The following is a 24263-nucleotide window of genomic DNA, read 5'->3' as shown; positions in this document are numbered from 1 at the left end:
TTCCCTGCCAAGAGCTTCGGCACTTGACCTAGTCAACCAAATCTGGAAGAAGAATGGAGACCTCAGAGTTAACTCAGCTACTGCAAGTTTCACAAAAATAGAGTGCAAGGAGCTCTCCTTTCAGCGGGCAGACCAGCATCACCCTGTCCGCTCTACACAAATGGAAACTGAGGGTGACGAAACGTCCTCCCACGTGAGTCTCTAGTGACACCAGGCCTAGAAGACACCCTTCTCCATCCTCAGTAAGCAGCAACCATTCTCCTACATCAGGCTGCAAAGCAGTGAAGCATTTCACTCCCAGGTCTTCAGACACTCAAGCAGGTGTCTGCTTCATGAGGGGCGGTGCTGCTTCACGAGGTGTATCCCGAACAGAAGTCCCAGAGAAAGTTAAAACCTATATATTAGCTCAAGTACTTGATTTCTTTCTCAGCAGTCCTCTCTGACTGTAATTGAACAGGGCTGCATTCACTACACAGAGGGAGTGTCACCTAGCAATTACAGGCAGAAAACCATTAAGTGACTGGTTTTCTCAGAGCTGCTCTTTGATCATGGGCAGGTCACTCCACTTAAAGATTTAATTTCTTCCTCCATCAGGCAGGGCTACACCAACCTGTGTTCACTGGCAGAGCCTCAAAGTATTCCCTGTCTTTCGTTTTCTCTTTTTCTTTTGGAAATGAGACAACAGCAACTGTAGCATCTGCCAGCACCCACTTGTCCCAACAGGTCTTCAGTGTGATGGCCAACCTCAACCAAATTCAGCGTACAAACCGGCCCTGGGCTATGATACAAGCAGGTCGGTGAGACGGAGAACCCCAAACTTCCCCCAGGATCATCCCTCACATTTTGTTGAGCAAGAAAATCACTGTGCTTCAGATCTGGACCCAAGGGTGGGCAACTAAAGCCAGACACAGGCTGTCTACCAGCACAGGGAAATTAATTACATCTTCATCAGGAGATCCTGCCAGCCTCTTTGCAAGCAGCACGTGCCCACCCACTCACCAGCGCTTATCTGGTTAGCCAAGGATTTGGGGCATTACACGCTGCCTGCTGATGTCAGTGGATTTAAGCTAGCAAGAAGATGACTTCACTGCTGACTTGAGAAGTTTATATGACGGTGGTGCTGGTTGCAGGAGCCTCAGTCCAACTCTAGACCTAGTGACGTGGCCACTGCCCGAGATCATGATCCCTTGCCACCTGCCTCTGCAGCATCCATTGGGGAGGATTTCCTGGTGTTTGACCCCAGCCAGTCAAGCAGCACTGATGCCTGCAAAAAAATAATCTCTGGAATTGCAAGAGAAACCTGCACTGATAATTTGGTTTTTTCCGCTTTCTATAAAATTAAGTTCCACTGTGCATTGAAATCTGCTGTTTCCACAGAGACAACCTTCACACATCACCCCATCCCTACTATTGCCTTTGCTTTGGCAACGTAGCAGCTTTTCCAGCCATGACTTCATATGGTTGGAAGCCAAGTGCTCATCATCGGAGGGGGTTTTGAGGTTCAGGCGAGACACATGAAGGAGGGACCTGAAAGGTTTAAGTGGATTTGCTCTTCTCCCACCCCACACACAGCAGTCAAAGACTCCTCCCCTGGCTGCATCTCCCCAAATGCAGGCGGGTCAGATGTCCTCTGCCTACAGTCTGAGCTCACACGACGTGAAGCATCTCCTGCCTGGAAACATTTTGGCACTAGCACATCACTATGCTTCTTTGAGTCATGGAGACATAGGAGATAAAGTTTCACGTGATATTACATTTGATTTTGTGGGAACTTCTCATGCTTTCCTCATCAGCAACGCTTGGGCTTGTGTTCAGACATCCTTTGGCAGGATGTGCCAGGCTCGGTGACAGTGGCACACAATCCCTGCAAAGTTCTCTACATCTCCACGCTACCGAACAGCGCAGGACACTCAACATCTTATGCTGTTAACCTGACAGAGCAGCCCTTGGGATGCTCTTGACCCCGGTCAGCTAATCATCTCCAACCAACGGCCAGCTAATCATCTCCGACCAAGGCCCAAGAGCAGAAACCCACCACCTCTGCCTGCCAGAGGCGTGCTGCTGTTTCTAATGGCTTAATGGGAAGGCAAACCAAGTCATCTCCTCCACCGCCAGCTCCTTGGGGAGAACAGCAGAAGGGTGCTACCAGCAGGGTGTAGGATAATCCAGTTGTAATCCACACACCCTGCCTGCTCCTTCACTGCTCAGTAGATAGTCAACATGACCGTCAACTGGAGAAGCCCCTGAGGTCCCCCATCATGCAACAAGTCCCTGCTGCACCTGGTGGGACATGGACACACATGCAAATAAGCAGTAAAATAAATTGCAGTCCCATTTACTGCCAACAACACAGGCTTTTGCTTGGTGACGATGGGTGACAGCCAGCCACCACGGGGGAAGGGAGGGACTTGGCCAGGAAGGAGGATTTTCAGCTCTCCCTCTCCCACCGCCTGGAGAAATGGGACAAACCCGCAGAGTTGCTCTGGTTTTTGTTAATGCCCTTTACGTAAGGGGAGTCTGGGATGGAGCTCCTGCCAGGCCTTTCACGTACCAAGAGCTCCGCTGGCTCTCTAAATACATACCATACCAGAAGTCTTTTACTTAATGAATTGCTCTCAGAAATATATCAAAGAGCTTCCTACTTGCAACAGCTTCACAAGAGGAATGCAAATAAAGTATTATATAAAATCTTCCCACTGGGTCTTTTTAAAAAAAAAAAAAAAATCCAAACATAAAGAGATTTAAAATGATTCCATTATCTAAACCTTCCTCATTTATAGAGGCAATACGGTGCTCAGATAGTATCTTGCGTACATCGATGGAGTAGTCTTCACCCCAGAGGCTCACACGGTGCTAGCAGACCTTCTAGAGGGTATCGCTCAAATGCAGTGGGGCTTAGTGGAGCACAACAATGCCATGCAGCAAACGAAAGCATTCACAGTAGGAAACAAGGAGAATTATAGATGAGCTGAATGTAACTGTGAGGCCAGGATTTTCTCAGTGCACCAAGAGTTCACAAAATGTATCTCATGAGATCCTCCATGAGCAGACCGTCTTCTTGCAGCTGCCTGCCCAGAGAACTGGAAAGACCAGAGTAAAAGGTTTCCAGGGGGAATTTTCTCCATTTTTAAGCCACTGTTTTGTACAGGATGCACAAGTGCCAGCCTATGGGCACTGACCCCCATATAGTCTCCCACAGCTGCTAATAGCAGATGTGTCACCAAGGAATGTAAGAGCAGGGAAAGTATGGGGTGGTCTTCCGCTGAGATACCCCACAGTGTCAGAAAAACAGCAATTTAGGAATATCCTGGACTGCAGGTTGCATCAAGACACCTTATTTTTACCCTTAAATTGCACATTATCCAGAAATTGCTCTCAGCCCCATGCTTATAAAACATCCTGTGTATGCATATATACATACTTATAATATATAAATGTCTATATAAATACATAATACACCTATACACACAAAAAAAAAAAATCTTTCTTTTATTTGCCTCAACCTTGCTGGATCCTACAGACAAGAATTTCAAAGGCATCAGGTACTTAGGGATGCAGAGGGGGATTTTCAGGCACAGGAAAGTCAGCTTCACTCTAGGCTCCCTTATAACCTTTAGGAAGCCATTTACTTCTGAAAATGTGGCCCTGGACTACTCTGCCTTTGCAGAAAAGGAACCAGATGCTGAATATATTTTCAGGACTAACCTGGATTTCCATATAAATGCCCTTTCTGATCATCAGGTTAGAACTGTGTGAGGCATATCATGGTTACCGATACATAACCCGCATTTTCACAGTAGCTGAAGCCAGCAGAAATCTCACATCCAAGTATTTTTCAACTAAGACCGGTGCATATTGCATAACCAGCAATGCAGAAATCTCAGCTGGAAATAAAACAGGAAAAACAGGAATTCGATTTTCCAACCAAACCCCTCAAAATCCATAAAAAATTGCACACACACTCCCCCCCCAACATCCCTTGGGAAATAAATAGCTTTTTCCTTAGCAGGTTTGAAGAGTGATTGATAGTTTACATTCAAGACAAACACCTTATTAATGAGTATTTTTATTTTTAATGTTTAAAGCTACTAGTGAAAAATCAACAGCCAGAAATGGTAATAAACTGAATCTAGTCCTCACCAGCAGTTTCACTCGTATATCAGTAACAGCAAGAGAAACGCTTGCCTGGACAGACGAACAATAGCTTGCAGCTCCCCTTTGGTGCCAAGGAAAATTTGTTACTCGCTGTTAAAGGAAGCCCAACATGGAGAGAGATAATTACTAGCTCCGCTGCAGGCTGGGAGAGAGCCCAAACACAGGGAAAACAGCTTGGGCATCGGCGAATGTTATTTGTATATAGAAAACAAGCTCCGTGCTCGAGGAGATCAAATAGGTTTAATGTCCAGGAAAAAAAAGAAAAACAATATAAAAAACACAAGTTGGAACAAAAGACAGCAGGGCACAAGGTAGATGGAAGATGTCAGGGCTGCACTGATTGGAGTCAGGAAAGCATCACTCGTGTGTGACTCCTGCATCCTCCTGTGGTACCCACCAGAGATTGGCACGTCAGCTGAGCCCCTGGGTGAAGAGCCAGGGACCTTCTTCCCCAGGGAAAACACCCGGTCCTGCTAACATCCCGAGCAACCCAAGGAGGCTCGATGGAAACGGCCAGCCTCCCAGCTGAATTTCAAGCAGCCAGCTCCGGCGGTGGGAGGGAGCCCAGCCAGGGTTTTGCTGCTGAATATTTCAGAGCAGATCAAAGCTATAATAAATTAAATCCACAATTCTGTCTGTCACCTTCAGAGGTTAATCTGAAGCAGCATCACTGTACAGCGCGCACCTTCCTACACAACAAGACCTTGTCTTTGTTATGTGCAGGTACTTGTATAGATGCTACCAACATCCTTGCATCCAGGCACAGGGCAGGGAGGGGACACATAAGCCCCCATCCCACAGCCCAGCAGCTTCCAGCACGGCTCTGCATGGGAAGAAACTGTGCCCAAAACAGGAGTTGCAATACACACTGCTCAGACTGGCACGGCCTCTTGTACCACGCTGCAAGGGGCTCCCAGGCTTCTTCTCACAGATCCCACACGTGGGACTGAAGCCTGGAGGACATCAAGCAGGGCAAGAGCACCAAAACCACCAGCCTGAAGCCCCTTCTCCAGGTGGGACATCCATCAGCTACAGCAACTGCAAAAGCCACTTCACCCTTTCCTTCAGATGGCTTAGTCTCCTATTTCCTCGGGCGAAAGCTGCTCTTGCGGAGTTGACGGTCGCATGGTGGCACAGCAGTTCCTCAACCAGGTGACATGGTCAAACCCATGCCTTCACCCTACCCAACCCTCTCCCATCCTGGTGCTCACACGGAGGGACAGCTACCTCCTACAATGCCAGCAGAGCTTGGTAAATACTCCTCACTGATGTCCGCACCCCATACAACCACCAAAACCGACTCACACCTGGCTTCTGTCATTGCAAACCCAACACAGGCTCTCAGCATGTGCAATTTTGCTTCTTCTCCCAGTTCACCCTCTCAGCTATTTAATCCTCTTCCCTGCAACACCATCCTTGTGCTGCAGCCCATAACCAAGAAGTACAGCTACACAAAGATCCCTCATCCCAGCTACATCTCATACTTCCAAGTCAGCTTTGATGCTCCGAATAGGTCCCTTGCACAGGTGACAATAAGAAGTTCTTCAGGAATAAATGGGACACTCCGTATTTTTTCCCCTTTATTGCAGAGCAATAAGCTCCTGCTTGAAGCATCCATCCGCACATCAGGATATTGCCCATCTCCCACGGTTTCAGGGGGAGCGAGCTTTCAGATGCCGAACTCAGGGATACATCTCCCCTTCCATGGGAGAGGAAAAGCTGGCAGCACGAGCAGGCAATGCGCTGCCAGATGAGGCAGTACAAGAACAAAAGCAAAGGTTTGGTGGGGAAAAGCTAAACACAACCCCTACCTGATTATGTTCGTGAGACGACGAGCCCTTCCCTCGGGATGGCGAACAGCTGCCATCAAGCTGCTCGCTACAATCCGCCGTCCACTGTAAAAGGGATAAAAAAAGGGATTGTGTAAAATAATAGCCAGGCTGGGGAAAACTGCTGTGTCAGTCCACAGCACACAGCAAACACCGTCCAGCCGCAGGCATCACTGTACGCGTGCGGCCCCCCCTCCTTTTTGAGGATGATCCCAAAGGCTTTGGCTTGGAAACGCTCCACCCACTGCCCATCACTCTCCTGTCACCTCTGCTGACCTACCTGGAGAAGCACACGATGCTATCACGCTTGAAAGCCTTCTGCTAGACTTATGCCTATCTCCTTTAACAATTTTGAGTGCAACCATGTGCCTGGAAAGGTCTCCCAAGGTACAGCTCACCCATTATTATGGCCATAGCCAAAAGAAAATTGCATTTTCCCCCTAACTTCCCTCTTTTTCCTGGTGGGAGCAAGGCTGGAGACATCCCCACCATGGGAACATCCACACTTTGGGATTCTCTAGACTGGTGATGGATTCAGCTCCCCTGCAAGTGGCGTGGAGGATGAAGCAGCGTACAATGAGCTTTTCCTTCCTTGCCCCGGCACGGAGAGCAGTTATCCAGGGATGTGGTACCATCTGAGCATCCCACACACATGGGTGAGTGGATTTATCCTCTCTCAGGCAGGGAAACTATTATTACAGCCACAAGGAAATGAACCGCAGAGAGATTAAATAACTTGCCCAACATTAAAGATTAAGTTGCTGGCAGAACCTTGCAGTTAAAAACAATTTTATTGGTCTCAGTTTAGTGCCTTCCCCCTAAACCCATCCTTTTTACTCCAGCTCTCATTAAGAGGGAACATGCCACCTTCAATCAGGCTGGCTTCCACCAGGGTTACTCCAGAGAGCTGCAGGATACATGCATGTTTATTCCTTGCTTTGATAAGAAGTGATCAGGAAGAGAAAATCAGAAATAAAAATTCCTGATTATTTCTTACACAAATTTGGGGTACAAGGTGGGAAAATTAGTATCTTTGGGAGACGAGAGATAATTCCTTCTTAATGCACCCCTGAAGACATGGCTTGATAAAAGCACATGAGCTATGTAAAAGCCCATCCTCACTTCTTGTCCCATATACAGCCCTAAAAATATGAAATACTGCATTTTGCTGGAGTTTCACATAGAAATCCTAATTAAACTTATACACCAACGGTCTGGGGTACAACCACATTTAGCTGCTGAATTTGAGATGCCTCTAAAAGTGGTTTAATTAAAAGGTTCAATGTTCAGATCTTTCATAATTATTCATTTTTCTTTTAAAATAAAACTTGACTGTCTTTAAAGACAGCAATCCCAGAACTGACATTAAAAACCCAGCAGCTCCTTGTTTTCAGGATAGGCCAGAGAGGAAAGCTAAAATACCATTTCCACAGCTGGAAGATGGATTTGGTTGTTGCAGCCAAGGATCTTGATGCAAAAATTGTACACAGGCTGCCACAAGAATGAGTAGTTTTTGTCCTTAAGATGCAGAGGGAGCCCAGGGCTTACGAGCAGAGGTATGGACAGGCTGCAAGTGGTTGTAAAACCTTGACTATTAATTTATTTCTAATTCAATAGTATTTCTAAACTTGACACATTAAATAAAGCAGCACTTGCCTGTTTGACCTGAAGCCCCTCCAAAGCGTCACTTCAAACACAGCCACTTTCCAGCCTCGGGTTAAAAAAATGCACTATAAAGTACTTTGGATCACTTGATTTTTAAATTTATTTTCTCCCAGTTCTAACAATTTTGATCCTCAAATTGTAAAAGACCTCTTCAGCAAAATCTGCTCTTAAAAGGGTTCCTTTGATTGGTAATTTCTTTACACTGAGCTAATATATAAAGGGTCCAAAGCTCTGGATCAGATCCTCAGCTCCAGGAAACCTGCATAGCTCAGATAAATCAGATAAACACTGCAATCAGATAAGGATTCACATATAGAATCACAGAACGGTTTGGGTTGGAATGGACCTTCAAAGATCATCTAGTTCCAACCCCCCCGCCATGGGCAGGGACACCTTCCACTAGCCCAGGTTGCTCCAAGCCCCATCCAGCCTGGCCCTGAACACTGCCAGGGATGGGGCAGCCACAGCTTCTCTGGGCAACCTGTGCCAGTGCCTCACCACCCTCACAGTGAAGAACTTCTTCCTTATGTCCAATCTAAATCTACTCTTTTTCAGTTTAAAACCATTGCCCCTTGTCCTGTCACTCCAGGCCTTGGTAAAAAGTCTCTCAGTCTTTCTTCTAAGCCCTCTTTCAGTACTGAAAGACTGCAATAAGGTCTCCCCGAAGCCTTCTCTCTCCAGGCTGAGCAACCCCAACTCTCTCAGCCTGTCCTCACAGGAGAGGTGCTCCAGCCCTCTGACCATTTCCATGGCCTCCTCTGGACCTGCTCTAACAGGTCCATGTCTTTCTTGAAGAGGGGACCCCAGTGTTGGATGCAGTACTGCAGGTGGGCTCTCTGGGAGTAGAGGAGGACCATCACCTCCCTCGACCTGCTGGCCACGCTTCTTGTGATGCAACCCAGGATGCGCTTGGCTTTCTGGGCTGCAAGCACACATCGCTGGCTCATGCCCAGTTTTTCACCCACCGGTGTCCCCAGGTCCTCCTCCGCAGGGCTGCTCTCAACCCATCCATCCTCCAAGCTGTGCCAATGCTGGGGATTGCCCTGACCCCGGTGCAGGACCTTGCACTTGGCCTTGTTGAACCTCACGAGGTTCACATGGGAGAGCAAGCTTTTCTCTGCTGGACTTGGCGATGTTGGCTTTTGCACACTGGGGTGCAGGGGACAGGAGAAGCGGGCACCTCTGGTAACTGGCAGGAGAGCACCTTGCCCTCATTACCCCAACCACTCCTCCCAATTTAAAGGCAAAACAAAGCCCTAGGGAGGCAGGGCCTCATTTGTAAGCAATTAATAGACTTGAGTGTGAAACGAGAGACAAAATGACCTGCAACAAAACTTCTCTGCATGCTGGAGGAAGTCATGGTCCTGGACAAACCCTGCCCTTCTCCCCATCATTGTACCCCCAGCTCGACTTTGCCATGTAGTCTCATTAGCTGTTAAACTAACATTAAGGCTTAATGCAGAGTGGTCCAGGGATCTCTGCTTGGGATCAGCCTCCCTTGGACCTCATATAAAGAGACGAAGACCCAGATCAGACCAGCAGACCCCTCCAGCAGCTCAAACACATCTCAGCTATCCAACAATGGCCATATCCTTACCCTTATGACCTTTCAGTCTTATTATTCTCATTTCATCCTCATAACCATTATGTAAGTACTCTCTAACCTAAATATTTTATCCTACCGGGAGGCCTGCGGGGTAGGAAAGCACCTCTATCACAAACTGAGGATCACGGCAGCCTTACAAGCCCAAGGGCACAGACCGGACCTCACCACTCCCTGCATCATGGGCTCCTTATCCTTTCAACAGTTCACATCTTCAGCACACATCTGGCACACTGTGGCACCAGAATACAAACGATTTCCCTCCGAACAACAACAGTAGTTCAGGAGGTTTCATTTCTCCTTGTGTTGGACCTAAAATGTCCATTTTAGGAACAAACCTAACTAGGACCATGTCATTCCTAATGACAACACCAAACCACATCCCCGCTAAAAACATCCCTTTGTTTGCTAGGTATTCACATCCTCTGAAATGCAGCAATTTCCTTCTCTGACATAACAACCGTGAAGCAAGTGAACAGGTTATAACGCATATTAAAAGGCCCACAAAACCCACACTTTTGGAGAGCATTTGGGGCTTTTCATTGACCTTCTGGACTTGGTTGTTTCATGGACACCCCTGTGCATATGGACAGGAGCACATCTCACTACCGAGCATCCCCCCGCTGCAGCCCCTGCAGCTCTTCCCAATCCCTCCAGGATTTTTCCACCCTGGTGAAGCAGCATGCTGTTTGGGATGGAGAGAGGCACCCTTCATCTAGAAATGAAATGTCTTTCATTTATAAATGGGAACCTTGGAGAAGTCAAAAAACTTTAGGGCATGCACCTTGAGACCATGTTAAAACAAAACCCAGTTGGCAGGAGACCTCTACCAACTGCTGGGACACCCCATACGTGGCTGAACAAGCAAGCTGCCCCAAATCCAGTCTTTTATTATGTCCTGCTTTACACCTCAATGCTCGAAAAGCTGCTTCAGCTGGACGTGCATCTCCAACCCAGGTGACAAGCCACCAGCGTCCCCCAGCCCCTCTCCCACCCCACGCTGCGCCCTTCACCCACCTGTGAGACGTGGGACTGCGTCTTCTCGCTCTCACCGTCCACCTCCGTTTTATCTGTCAGCAGCCCCTGGACCTGGTACTCCAGGACGTAGCTGTCTATGAAACGTTCCAGCTCCTCGATCTCCTGAGAGCGGCTGCTCCCCGCCTCCGAGGAGGCCGATGCCACCGACGAGTTCTCCATCCCTTCAGGAGAGACGCTGACAATGGAGGGGGCCTGAGAAAGCAGAATAAAAATAGGCAAGAAATGATTTCCCAGTAATTATAAAAAGGTTAAAAAGAAGCAGTAGCCAAAGCCTATCAGTTACCACAGGCAGGATACTTTCGCTGTATATCCAATAACATTTATAATAGTCCTAGGTGGTCACATTCAGAGTTTCCAGGTGTGCACAAACAAAAAAGTTCCATTTCTGTAATATTCCTACATCTAAGGATAACAATGCTTATCCTCCTTCTTAAAACCCAAACTACTGAAAACCTCCAGACACGTGCACAGGAGAAAAACAAAATTTAAAAGCTTAATTTAAAAAGCCCACAGCATTAGCTGTGCTAGATAAGGGTGATAAGCTGGGCACGATGGACAGGGGTGTGAGGAAGAGGATGATAATTGAAAAGCTTCTCTAAAACGGCGGCAGTAAATGATGCTGAGTCAATGGCGTGACTGTAAATGGCCCAGTGAGGAGGTTTGCACGTGGAGGTGAAACAGAGATCACACCAGAATCTATGTTTAAAACCTCCCCCTCTGCAGGCAACAGCCCTATAGAAGATATAGATGGTTTATGATGCTCTCTTCCTTCCTATTTCTCCATGGCTGAATGTCAATCACACCTTAAAGTAAAGAAACCATCAGCTCCTGTACTGGGGCCGGGCATGTTTGCACACAACTTAAGCTTTGGACCAGTGTCTTGTTGTAAGACTCATACGCCTCCTCCCCTGAAGTTGGGAGGGAAAAGACACGGGAGCTCCCACCACACAACGACTTTATCCCTCGCCCTCTCCTTCACCAGGAATTAGTATTTACAGTCTGTTTTGAGACAAGTATAAAATTACCAAGCAAAGTCGGAGTGAGTCACATGCCATCGGAAGGAAAAAAAAAAAAAAATCTTTTCCCAGCTGATGTAATTTCCAGCTCCTGAACTAATGCTCATCTGTCACTTCTGAACAATTGTGGCTTCATTTGGAAACTGCCGAGAACGAGCAGTTCTGGCCTAAGGATTTCATCTGCTCAAGGAATTATTCCCAAATGTGCCCAGACTGTCAAAAAGGCTCATTATGTAGATCAATATCACACATTAGCTCCTGAACAAAAATCATGTGGTGTATTAAAAAGGAGAAAGGAAAAAAAAAAAAAAAAAAGACAAGAAAAAAAAAAAAGGAGCCCAAGAGCGCATGGAGCCCTGGAGGAGGGCAGGCTTCTCCCCTTTTAGCTAATTAGTGCCAATTACCAAATGGAAAGCACCAATTATTAAATAGAAAGTGCTAAAGAAAGAGTTGGGAGAATAGGTGGCTGCAATGAGTCCTGGAGGGCACGATGGCGTGGGGAGGTGACTGCGTGACATAGGGGACAGCTGATACAGGTGGCATCACTTGGGATGGAGCAAGCAGAGTCCGAGGGTATCCTCCATCCCTTGGGGCCACACAACACAAAACCAAAGGTTTTTTGCCTACGTTTTTGGGTTGGTTTTTTTTGAAGGTGGCACTGAAGGAAATCAAGCGCAGGGCGCTGCCCTGGGGATGCTCCCCCTCAAACACCCATGAAAAAGCATAAAGCAGAGCAAGGGTTAACACATGACGCCACTTTTGGGGTGCTCACCGCCATGCCCAACCAGCATTTTGCTGATCAGCAACAGGAGAAATGGTGGACTGAAAGGCAATGGGTTTGTCAGAGGTCCCCAGGTCCAGCAAACGAGCACAAACCATGTATTTGAGGTGTTCATGGATCTCTAGTAGTAAACTCTAAAACCAAGTCATCTTGTAGTACCTTCACCTCTCTTTAAAGGAAACCAGAACTTAGGAGGAAGAGAACTCCCCTATGTTTAAGGGTGACGAGTTACCACATACACCTGAGATAGGATCATCATTGTACACAGAGATCCCTAGAGCAGATGTCCAGGCACAGACAGCGAGTTGGTTGACCTCTAACCCTTCTAATACGATAAAAGACTAACAAGTCACGGTCTGTAATCTTCTTTATAAGTTTAGTCTGCACCAAGTCGGTGTGAATCATGTAATGACACAGAGACCGGCCACCTGACGTGGACATCCCAGCGTGCCGGCTGTGGCGGGGACACTGCCAATATGCCACCATCAGCCAACCCAGGGTGTCAATAAAGAGGCTCAACAAGCAGAGGAACATCTTGACTTTGTGGCATCTCCTGGTACTCCCTGGTAGCAACCAGCTCTGGGTTCTCTGAATTTGTCCTTTGAATTCCCCTTCTGACCACGCTTCGGGGTTCCATATCGGGGTTCACAGTTAGGACCACACATGCCTGATGACTACGGCAGCGAGGTAATGTCCGAACTTGATGCTGACACTACTTTGGGCAAGTGGTTGGACTAGAGACCTCCTGAAGTCTTCTCCAACCTGAATGGTTTTACTATTCCATGATTTCATTGATTAAGAAAGCCTCCTCTTCTCTCTCAGCCTACTTTCCATAGCTCTTTCTGAGCAGTCTCACCCATTTTAGATGAGTCTCTCCCAGTTATCATGCAACTGCCTTCTCCAATTCCACCAGCCGGCCCAGAGATTACCCAACGCTCAGATGAGGGTTGTTTTGGTCACCATCCTCTAGAAGCTTTTTCAAGGCAGGGCTTTTTCAGCTGTTACCCATTGATTTCTGGGCTCTACCTAATTCTGCCAAGTGTGAGATGCACATATATAAAATGTGCTTGACAAAACAAAACCAAGATGATCACAGGTTTACAGAGGCCTTTTGCTGGGTCCTGCAAGCTGGTTCCTGGTTCAAGCAGCCTGGCCCTTCAAGAGGGACAGATTTTGGAGTACAAATGGTGGCCCTTCCTCCTTGGCAGGAGGCACCTTGGGAAGGGAAGCATCCACCTAGATCCAAACCCATGCAAGTCCACCCACAAAGGTTTAGTCTCCACACTAATGCTAAACCTTCTCTCCCTTTCCCAAACTGACCCTCTCTACCGGGAAGGCAGCAGCAGGCTGGATGGTCTCCTGCTCTTCTTGGTGCCACGTGTCAAGAAACCTCTGTGCCTGGACCAGGTTTCCCATCTCGCCTTGGCTTCAAAACATGTACAAACAAGAGGTTTTCAAAGAAAAACCCAAACCCACACTTGAGCATTAAAGCAGTTGATGACTTCCCAAACTCAGCAAACACATGTTCTTAAGAACTCTTCAAGGAGAGATGATCCCTTGGATCTCTGTTGGCATAGCACCTACCACCAAGGATTCCCAGACCCCAGGTACATCCCTTAATGATAATTAATAGAGATCAACCTCAAATCTATTTTTTTTTTCCTGTTCCCCCCGCCTCCCCCTACTTTATCAAAGGACAAAGTCTGTAAGTTTGGGGGTTTGAAAACTACCTTCCAAACCTATACTATGAAGCCCATGCCGTGCTCGTTACTATGATCATAAAACAAGGAATCAGCGGCAGAAAAAGTCAATAGATGTGCAAACTGCTTATTATAACTTAGTAATTATCAGCATTACTGTAATGTATAATTATTATTAATAACTGTTATTTTAAAGAGGGATCTAAATGGGGCTCTTGCTCTAGCAAGATTATACAGTTTAGGGCAATTATACAGTTTTACTCTTAATCAGCAAATAAACTCAATAAGAACAAGCATTTTTTATGACATTTGTACATTCATTCCCCTTCTTCCAAAGGTGCTCCAGGCTTGTTGAACTTGCGGAACCAAGTGGTGAGTCTGATAGGTGAAGAGCAGCAATGGGGAAGGAACCCATTTTGGGCAAGATGGGTGGGAGGCAACAGCACAGGGGAACTTGCCAGAAAAACGATGTAAGAAAAGGTCAGTCCGTGATGAGAAGAAGACAGACATGCAGGGACAGCAATGCATTTCCATCAGCTCACTGCAGTCTGGGTGAGAGGACCCCGTACGTACATCCTCCCCCAGGGAAGATGCTCCAGCCATCCTCTCTTTGGCACACCAGGACAAAGCTTCTCCAAAACCTGGACTGCAGCAGCCCGGCAGTGCAAGGCAGCACCGCAGGGCAGCCTCGCACAACTTTTCCCCTGGGGTGGGATCCACCTGTGCCCCAGCCACCCCAAGCGAGCAGGGACTCCAGCCCCATACAAACATCATTCCCTGAAGTAAGGCGCAGGGGCTTTTGGTCCAAAACATGCTGACATGGCAACCTTGTCAGCAAGGCTGCTGCCCATGAAGAGATCTTCCTAGAGCACTTCTTGCTCCAGTTCAGCAAGACAAGCCAACAACCGCACACCTCGCTCCTGCCCAAGGTCCAAGCTGGTCGAGCATCAGCAAAGGAAACAAAATAAAGAGGTTGCTTTTGCCATTTTTTTTGCTTCCACCGGATGGATGCTGAAAGCCTAAAACACTTTCTCACACATGACAAGTTTCTTTGAACATTGTGGCCTTCAAACACAAGAGAACCAGGAGCACCACACTATCACGCACACCCAAACAGTGAAAGGTGGAAGTGGATTTACCCAACAACTACACTGCCAGAGTTAATACTCAACACTAACACCTGGGTAAGGTGATTGGAAAAGATCTCTAAAATACAGAGTTCAGGCAGAACTGCTTAATGCAGTGCTTAACATCAGGCTTCTCCAGATTTAGCCACCTGTATCAAAATTCAATTATCAAAAGGTCCAACGACCACCAAATCCCAATAAATTGCAAGCGCCCAGCCCACCTTTCCAACCACCTGGCCCCAGCTGTTTAGATATGGTTTTAAATGACTCACTTAAGGCATCCGAGTTGGAAAACCCATGTGTCTTCCTTACTTACCCTGCAATTAAATGCTGAAGTAGTTCCCATGCTAATCCTCTGTTCCTCTGCGATTCCGGCATAGGGTAGGAGAAACACAGAGCAGCCTCTCTCTCTCTGCAGAAGATTTATTCCCCAGAAATGCCATCACAGGCCAGCTGCTGGAGAGGCCGGCTATGTCGGACTCCAGAGCTACCCTGACAGATCACTGAAAGCCTTTTTCTTGCCATATGGGATTTATCATCCCAGGTTTTTCTAGGAACAAGAGATGCTTCCTATAAAAGGCAGCTACGGTGCAAATTCTTCACGGATCGACGCAGCCACCTCCTTCCAGAGTCTTCTGTGGTAGGACATCCAGTATCCCTCTTGCGTTTGCTCTCCCGGAAGAGTTTACAACAAATAAATTTTAAATACTGCTGTGATCCAGCAAGTCCCTTCTGCTCTGAGACACCTGGGACATGAACCAAGAAGCACCCCAGCAGCACACAGATTTATTTATCTGTGCCTGCATGGGATGATGGTAAAACCAAACTGAAGAGACTCCCAGCAAGACCCAGGGAGAGGCTCCAGCCCAGCCCCAGCCAGCAGGCACCATGTCCTGCCCCATGAGCAGGATGACACCCTCTTCTGCTCAGTGCCTCTCTGGGGCTAGGCAGAGAGAAACAGAACATGGCCAAACCCTCCACCATCATCTCCCTCACACTGCCTGCCCATTGTCTTCTCCAAGCCAGGCTTTCCAAAGCCTGCACATGCACAGGGAAGGAGGTCCCTTCAGCCCCAGACCTGGGAGGTGAGAGATGCTTTAACCACACAAACCAGGGCAGAGCAGCTGGTGCAGGACACCCCTCCTACTTCTTATCTGCTCCTTATCAGCACCTTCAGGTCAGGTGAAACCTTCTGCATGCTTTGACTCGGCAAATGACCGTCCACCAGCTAACACTCTGGCAGCACTACAGGCAGAAGGACATTTGACCGTCTGCATTTGGCCTTTGAACTCCTGCCTATCAGCACAGCCGCGGCCGGCGGGCAGCCGGCTCACTTCCCAGCATCTCCTTTTAATGAGCTCCTTCAGCAGCAATATTTCCTCTCTCCTAATCCAGCCCATTTCCAACAACAAGTAATTAGCAATGTGTCTTTCGAAAGCGGTGAGAGCATCTCGGTGAATGAAACGAGCAGTTTATCTTTATTGCTTTGTACCCAGCAAACTGCAGGAACAGTTACTATGGAAAATGAAAGGAATCGAGACGAACCATGACTCCCCGCTTCCAGATATTGCCGCATCTCCACAAGCACATATGAAGCATCGCATGTCTGGTTTGGATTTGCTGCTCCAAAGCCGGTATCTTTCCAGACGCCAAAACATCAAGCACAGCAATGTAAATTATTATATCCTGGATCTGACCCTTTTCTAATTAAAATGTAAACACCTTTGAAAACCACATCGAGCAACTGCTGCTGGAGCTAGCCTTGGGCTTTTCAGATAGCGATGCATCCATGGCTGGCTGAGCATTTCATATATTTCATTATCCCTCCAGTCTCAGGTCTGGTTTCTGGTACCTGGTGATGCAGAAAAGGCCAAGTGACAGGACAGGAGCCCAACAGCTGCCACATGGCAGTGCCATCCATGAGCCGGGCATGCAACAGAGCAGGCAAACGTCACAGTGCATCAAAACAGAGCCATTAAAATAAACACAGAAATAAATGGGGGGGAAGAAAAAAAAAAAAAAAAAACGAGAGAGACAGGAGACAACAAAGTGCAAAACGTCACAGAATCCAACCCAAAACAGCCACCTTGACACAGCGATCCAGCAAGGAAGGGAGAGGAATAACCAGAAAGCCAGAAATCCCTTCTTCTCACCCAGACAATAATTTATTATGTAGCTTGCTTCACTGCAATAAGGAATTTTTTGCGGTTAGGAGATGGATTTGCTTTTTTCTTTTTAAACAAAACCAAAGCCTCATCACCTTTAGAAACACAAAGTCTTTTAGTATTTCAAATCTGTGCATGAGATTGGAGTGGTTTTCCACCAGATGGGCTTCCTTGCCCAGAGGGAAGATGTTACCTTTGGCTTGTGATGGATGTTGCCAAGAAAAAGAAAGGAAGAACCAGCATACAACATAGAAAACCACTTTCTGAACTTCAGGAGGTGAATGGAGGTGCGTTTATGGGTGATCTGATGGACGCTGGTCCCACCCCGTCGTGGGATTCTCCACTACGTGGGATGCCAGGGCAAGGAGTCTGCTGGAGCATCACTGGCTGCAGCACAACAGCAAGGCACACTCCCCATCCCCTGATTTTTATACAAATTCAATACATGGAAATACATCAGCATTTCTAGAAATAAAACCTGAAACAGGTCATAAAAAACCTCCAACCACCAACCCCTGAATCAAGAACAGCCTGCATTTTATAACCTATTTCTACATCAGCTGATACTACAAACTGTGACTTAAGTCAGACATAATCCATTTTCACATTCCCCTGCTTCTACTAAAAGCTAATGGAACAAGAGCCGACATTACATCTTATCCTTGTTATTTTTCACCTTTACAAAGGAAACATTACCAAATAAAAATATTTGAAGAAATAGCAAAAAAAATGCAGATTCCACACATGCTTCACGATCGCCTCTTTGGAGCTGCACTGTTTCTCCTCAGAGAGCACACAACATTGCACCGGCAGGCTGGATAGGACATGACGGCTGCAGGAATTATGCTAGAAGACATGAACAAAGGATGTTCTCCTGCCAGAAGAGCTTGCACGTGTACACCGTGCACACGCACCCCCCCCCCCTACGATGCACACCGCAGGTAGCAATCCTCAGGCAACCAACGCGTGTATTTTGCCCAGCTCCTCTGCAATCCCAAGGGTTGAGCCCTGATCCCACAGAAGCAGCAGCCGGGGTGCAAAACTCCCTGTGCAGGCAGCGCTCTGCAGGCAGCACTCTGCAGGCAGAGAGCACAGCCCACGTCCTAAATAAAAGCATTATAATAACGAGCTGATCCATACACTTTGCAATCGCACGTTTCGACCGCGTGCTCGCGTACCGGCGCCGGCCACCACGTACTGTCTTTTGCAAATAACTGAAGGGAAACCATTATCAGAAAGTAAATCTTTTCTTTCCAGGCACCCAGGCAATATAATGGGCACTTGGGCTGTGAAAAGCCCTGTAATCCTAAAAGACACATCCAACTCTAAGTTGAGATATCAACCTGCTGAAGTAATCCATCCCACGGGCTGCTGCCGGTGGGGAGGGATGGGGTGGGAGCGGCATCCCCCGGTCAACAGCAGGGCAGGCGTGGAGGGTGCTTAATCCCTATTAAACCATGCCCATAGTTTGCTGGCAAAGAGCATTTTTGCACACATACGCCAGCTTTTAGCAGCATTCAGAGGACATAGCTCGGCTGCCAGCCAAAGCGCCGGAGCTGCCGCTTCGGATGGATGGAGGGGATTTTATGCTAGGAGGAGCCAGCTGGTCCTCTCCTCCCAGGAGTCATAGAATCATAGAATGGTTTGGGTTGGAAGGGACCTTTAAAGGTCAACTAGTCCACCCCCCCTGCCATGAGCAGGGACATCTTCAACTAGATCAGGTTGCTCAGAGCCCCGTCCAACCTGACCTGGAATGTTCCCAGGGATGGGGCATCTACCACCTCTCTGGGAAACCTCTTCCAGTGCCTCACCACCCTCATCATAAAACGTTTCTTCCTTCTATCTAGTCTGAATCTCCCCTCTTTTAGTTTATAACCATTACCCCTTGTCCTATTGCTACAGGCCCTACTAAAAACTCTGTCCCCATCTTTCTTCTAAGCCCTCTTTAAGCATTGAAAGGCCACAATAAGGTCTCCCCGGAGCCTTCTCTTCTCCAGGCTGAACAACCCCAACTCTCTCAGCCTGTCCTCATAGGAGAGGTGCTCCAGCCCCCTGATCATCTTCGTGTCCCTCCTCTGGACTCACTCCAACAGGTCCATATTCTTCTTATGTTGAGGACCCCAGAACTGGATGCAGTACTGCAGGTGGGCTCTCACCAGAACAGAGTAGGGGGCAGAACCCCCTCCCTCGACCTGCTGGTCACGCTTCTTGTGATGCAGCCCAGGACACGGTTGGCTTTCCAGGCTGCAAGAACACATTACTGCCTCATGTCCAGCTTTTCATCCACCAGTACCCCCAGTCCTTCTCACCAGGGCTGCTCTCAGTCCCTTCATCCCCCAGCCTGTATTGATACCAGGGGTTGCCCCAACCCAGGTGCACAACCTTGAATTTGGCCTTGTTGAACCTCATGAGGTTCACATCCCCATGGAACGTCACCTCCATCCCCACTGATTGCTTCCCCTCATCACAGCCGCCTTCTTTTTTGGAAATGAAGCTCTCCTGTGCAACAAGGCTGGGGGTAGGAGAGCCTCAGGTGCCCCCCATATTCAAGGTCTTTGAAAGATGAAATGGGAATGAAGCAGCAAGATGCTTTTTGCTGCATCAGCCACCTCCTGCACCGTCAGCAACGGAGAAAAGCAAGTCATCCCCGGGTTTCTGCTGTTCTGACCAAGGGGAACAATCCTTCCTGGCCTTGGATCTGGTGATGTTTGGTCTTGGGTTACATAAGCAAAGCAAGGAGCAGATTTCAAGGAAAGACAATTCCCTATGACCCAAGGGTGGCTCGCTCACAGCGGACCTCCTGTGTCTTCTGCCTAACACGAGCTGCTCAACTGGAACTGGAAAGAAAAATCATCCAGTAAACCTCTGCCATTTTGCAGAGGAAAGGGAAAATAAACAACTTACCACATCCCTCTCTGAGCTAGCTAAACTCATCTGAAAGACTCCATGCACAGATAAGTATATTCCGAGATTTTCTGAATCTTTAACTACCTTCAGTGCTAAAAAAAAACCCTAAAAAACCCCACTCAACAACACCCACAAACAAACAAAATTTCCAAAACCTGCCTCTGGATCCTGGACCCCCGCTCCTCCACCGCATTCAAATGTTCAAGTTATAAAACAAGCAGCAGATTGGTTTTTACATCACGGCCACCCTGGGACCATCAGTCGTGGACCTTATCAGTTCCCATACCAGCAGCGGCCATGGCACCGCCATCGATGAGATGTTCTAAATATTCTAGTGGAAAAGGGCAAGAACTGGGGAAATAGGTAATTCTATACATGCAGAAGGAGAAGAATTCCCTTCCTCACAATGCTTCTGGTCTAATAATAACAAATTAAGAGGTGGGGAAGCAAACAGAGCCCTGGGGAAGCACAACAGGACAGGGAATGCTGTGGGATCAGTGTTCAACACCATGCAAGCAGGTCCACCATGGCACAGAGCTGGCCAAGGAATAAGGACATCAGTGTCACAAGAGCTGAGATTTCCAGGACTGCTGTCCCTATTTCTGGCTTCTTCCAGATTTAAAAATACCAATATAAGAGCTGCAGCCACTTGCAGACACAGGGAAAAAGCCATGAGCATCATCTCCCACGTCCCACCTACTTGTTGAACCTTCCATTTGGGAAAGAAGGACACAACCCAGCACACAGCCCAGCAAGGTGTCCAACCCTCACACATTTTAGGACAGGTTTTTGACCCAGGACTGAGTTGGTTGCCAAAGCTTTCCCTTCCACTGGGGCTGGACACGGTGTCCTCCTTAACTCCTGCTTCTGGACATGTGGACTGGACGTAATCTACACAAAGTGACTGCATTTTGGAGAAGTGATTCTCACTCCAACCAGAGGGACCATCCAAATTAAATCTGTCTCCCTGAGACTGCTGTTGGCAAAGAGCATCATCTAAGGCAGCTCTCTCAGCTTGGGAAGATGCCCTTGCAGCCTCTAAATCCATTTTTCAGCCTACAAGGATCTCCTGCACGCTCTCCCACATAGTTTCCCATAGCAATTAGGAGAGCAAATGCGATACCCAGCTGGACCCAAGGTTTGCACCGGGTTCCTAATAGCTGCCCCAGGGAGGGACATGACCCAGCGCAGACACTGCAGTGCCCACCAAGGGACACCATGAGCCAAGGGAAGCTGCCGGGTGGCAAGGATGGGCTCCAGCTCCCTGTGGACCCACCACCCCACCATGCTGGCCAAAGCCACAGCAGCAGGTGATGCTCAGCCCTGGACGGGTGGGGATCAGACCCTTCCAAAACTTTGCTTTGCCCAAGCAGCGTGGACCAAGCCCACGAGCTTAACCCTCCTCTCGAATCCAACCCCAGCTTTTAGATCCTTCCAGCAGCTCATGAGACAGCTTGAACCAATTCGCCGGGATAATGCCTCCCTTAAGGAACTGGCCCCGCAAATACCAAGCAAAGCACCTCCCCAGACAGGAATTTTTGGGAGTTACTGGCCAGCCACCAGCCTCCTTTTTGAGGCTTGAAGTGCATTTTTTCGCAATCGCTCTGCTCTCTGGATGCTCTGCAGCAGCAACACAACCACACATCTCTCCAAAAGCCCTTTCTGGCAGCCCCACTCCCCCTTGGGTTATTTCCCCCTAAATCACAGCAAGTGAGGGGACAAGAAGAAGCAGCCAGCAATGGGGATGAGAAGAGCAGCAGCCTGCCAAACCCCAAGGGGTAAAGATGCTGCAAGTATTTGTGCAGCTACCTGTATTGCCCAGGGGACCGCTGGGTTTGATTAATAAGAGGTAAATGAAGCAGCTCAACTCGACTGAGCCCCAGCAGGCAGGAGGAGGACAGGGAGGTTTTCATTAATACAAAGCAAACAGAGAGACAGGTACTTCCAGGACACGACAGCTGACCTATTTTGAGATGAACATGAGATCAAGCGAGCTTTGGAAGTGTCTATTTACTTCCACCAGCAGCGACGACAGTCTAGACGACTGGCCCAGATCAAGACAGCTGATGTTCAGCCTTGGGATCCACCAACCCTACATCCCAACGTGCCCTGCTGACAGTGTCCTTGACATCAGTGCCTTCTGCAAACCCCTTCTTGGATGCCCCGCTGAGCCCCAGCGTTGCTGCTGGTGTACTGGAGACAAGAACCTCAAGTTTGTCCCAAAATGTCCTTGAGATACTCCTTGGGTCCAAGTGCTCCATCCATCATGGACCCAAGCACACCAAGCACTGCCTGTGTGATTGGGATGTATCGCTGCCTCCTCCACCATACCTTGCTTCCCTCTCTTGTAAAACGCAACAAGGCCTATTAGAACTTATCTTAAATGCTTGGCTTTCCCTTCTAGCTTGGGGAGGAGGAAAGAGGTCTTGGAGCTTCAAAGTGCCACCACTGGGAAAGCATCACATATCTAGAGGATCTTTGATGAACATCAGAAGCTTGGCCTTAGTTTTCAGAATGCCTCTGGGGTGACTGCATTGAGTAAATACCCAGCAGCTCAAGAAACCAGGCCATGAAGGCACCGAGAAAAGCTCTTTCTCTGCAAATACAGCTTGGTCAGGCATAGTGCCAGAAATACTTGTTTTGATAAGTTTGCCTCCTGACCCAAAAGGAAACGCTGGGGCTGGATGACGACTGGAAGACCCAGGACCACCTGCAGACATCAAAGACCAACGGGATCCATCTTTCAGGACAGCTGTGACCCCACTTGCAGTGGAAAACCCACCAGCCATGCCTAGGACTGACCGCCCCCCAGTGACTGGGGGACCTGCAGGCATGAGGACAACCCAGAAACACACCCATGAACAAGTTTTACACTATTTTTTGTTCTTTTGTTGAAGGGTCCTTCATGTTCATCATGAAGGTCTTCCCATGACGACCTCCACCACACGGCAGCCCCACCGAATATGGCTGCAGGGACCGAAGGAGCTCGTGCCAGGCCACGTCAGCATCTGAGAAAGTTCCCTCCTGCACCTCCCTGCGCCAGCCAACCTCTGCTTACACCCAAGGGATTAACAGCCCCAAAGTTAATCGTAACAAGAAGACGGGGGGAGGACTGTAATTGCAGCAAAGGGGAGCAGCATCAGCAGTTTCAGCAGAAACATCATAGCAGGATGCCTGCTATTCATGTACCTTTGACCTCAGAGACGCAAATAAAGAGCCCAAACTATTTAGCTTTGGGAAAAAAAGAAAAGAAAAGAGGTAAGGGAGAATTTGATTTATCAAGAGACTGTATAACCCTATATACCCAGATGGTATCTCATATTAAAGGGCCTTGCAGGTGGAAGCCCATCATTGCTGGCTCTCAGATGCCTGTACAGTGCAGGTCAGATGAGGGCATCTAATAGACCTTTATGACCCACCAATTAAGTAGCTGAGCTTAACAAGGGACTGGAAAAGGCACTTCTGGAATAAATTATACAATATGAATGATCAAGAAAATAAACTCCGCGCCTAGCCCTGAGTTACTGCAAGCACTTGGAGACTCCAGAGGAAGATGCAACAAATGCCAACATAACCACAAAACACCAGGGCTTGAGGCAGGCTTTCCCCACTCCTGCTAGAGCCTTCTTCAGGGTTTTTCCCTCCTGGAGGGACCTTGAAGAACCTTTGTGCTTGCTGAGGACCCCCAGTCCACAGGGACACCCTGCTGCTGCTGAGCACCCCCACATGTCCATGAAATCCAGAAGCCCAGTGCCTTCCAGCACCAGGAATCAGAGGTGACACCTGGCACTCAAGCCCCACATGTCCCCTCCTCCAGCGTGGGACAAGGGTCATGTTTCTCCCCTGCCACAGTCACCCAAGGAACTGAATCCACCTTTGCAAAAGCAAAAGGCTGAACCCATAATAATAATAATAACAATAATAATAATAATAATACCACTTGTTTGCCAGCAGCCTAGCTTTGGCTTGGTGAATTTTAAATAGTTTTAGTCAAGTCATTCTAGCCAAAACACTGGGAAGGAAATGCTGGAAAAAGTTATTTCGGGTTTTCTTTTTAGTGTTTGGTATTTTTAAACAAAGGATTTTTACTTTTATTTCATGGTGATGTACACTAAATTTCCGCAGCTCTCCATTATGGTGTAAAATACTTAAAAACAGATTTCGTTTTGGACTGAACAAAGCCTCTTTGACTTCACATTATTTTGTTTCCTGTTTTAACAAAATAAAAATATCTATTCCAATTGACCCCAGCTAAAAATCCTCTTATCCCCCACAAC

General features: G+C 47.9%; 1 protein-coding gene across 4 annotated transcripts in view; it reads right to left on the bottom strand.

Annotated features, from left to right (window-relative positions):
• Nucleotides 1–24263, bottom strand: part of CTIF (cap binding complex dependent translation initiation factor) — a 143050-nt gene that overhangs the window by 104513 nt on the left and 14274 nt on the right. For all 4 annotated transcript variants that reach the window (XM_052776516.1, XM_052776519.1, XM_052776517.1 and 1 more), the window contains 2 exons: nt 10270–10482; nt 5967–6050 (listed from right to left, as the gene is read on the bottom strand). In XM_052776516.1, coding sequence (XP_052632476.1) covers nt 5967–6050; nt 10270–10449 — 264 coding nt within the window. In that variant the 5' untranslated portion in view covers nt 10450–10482. The remainder of the gene's footprint in view (nt 1–5966; nt 6051–10269; nt 10483–24263) is intronic.

The sequence above is a fragment of the Harpia harpyja genome, chromosome Z (genome assembly GCF_026419915.1).
Source record: "Harpia harpyja isolate bHarHar1 chromosome Z, bHarHar1 primary haplotype, whole genome shotgun sequence".
Taxonomy (NCBI): Eukaryota; Metazoa; Chordata; class Aves; order Accipitriformes; family Accipitridae; genus Harpia; species Harpia harpyja.
The sequence above is the reverse complement of the archived record's forward strand: the minus strand, read 5'-3'. Positions and strand labels throughout refer to the sequence as shown.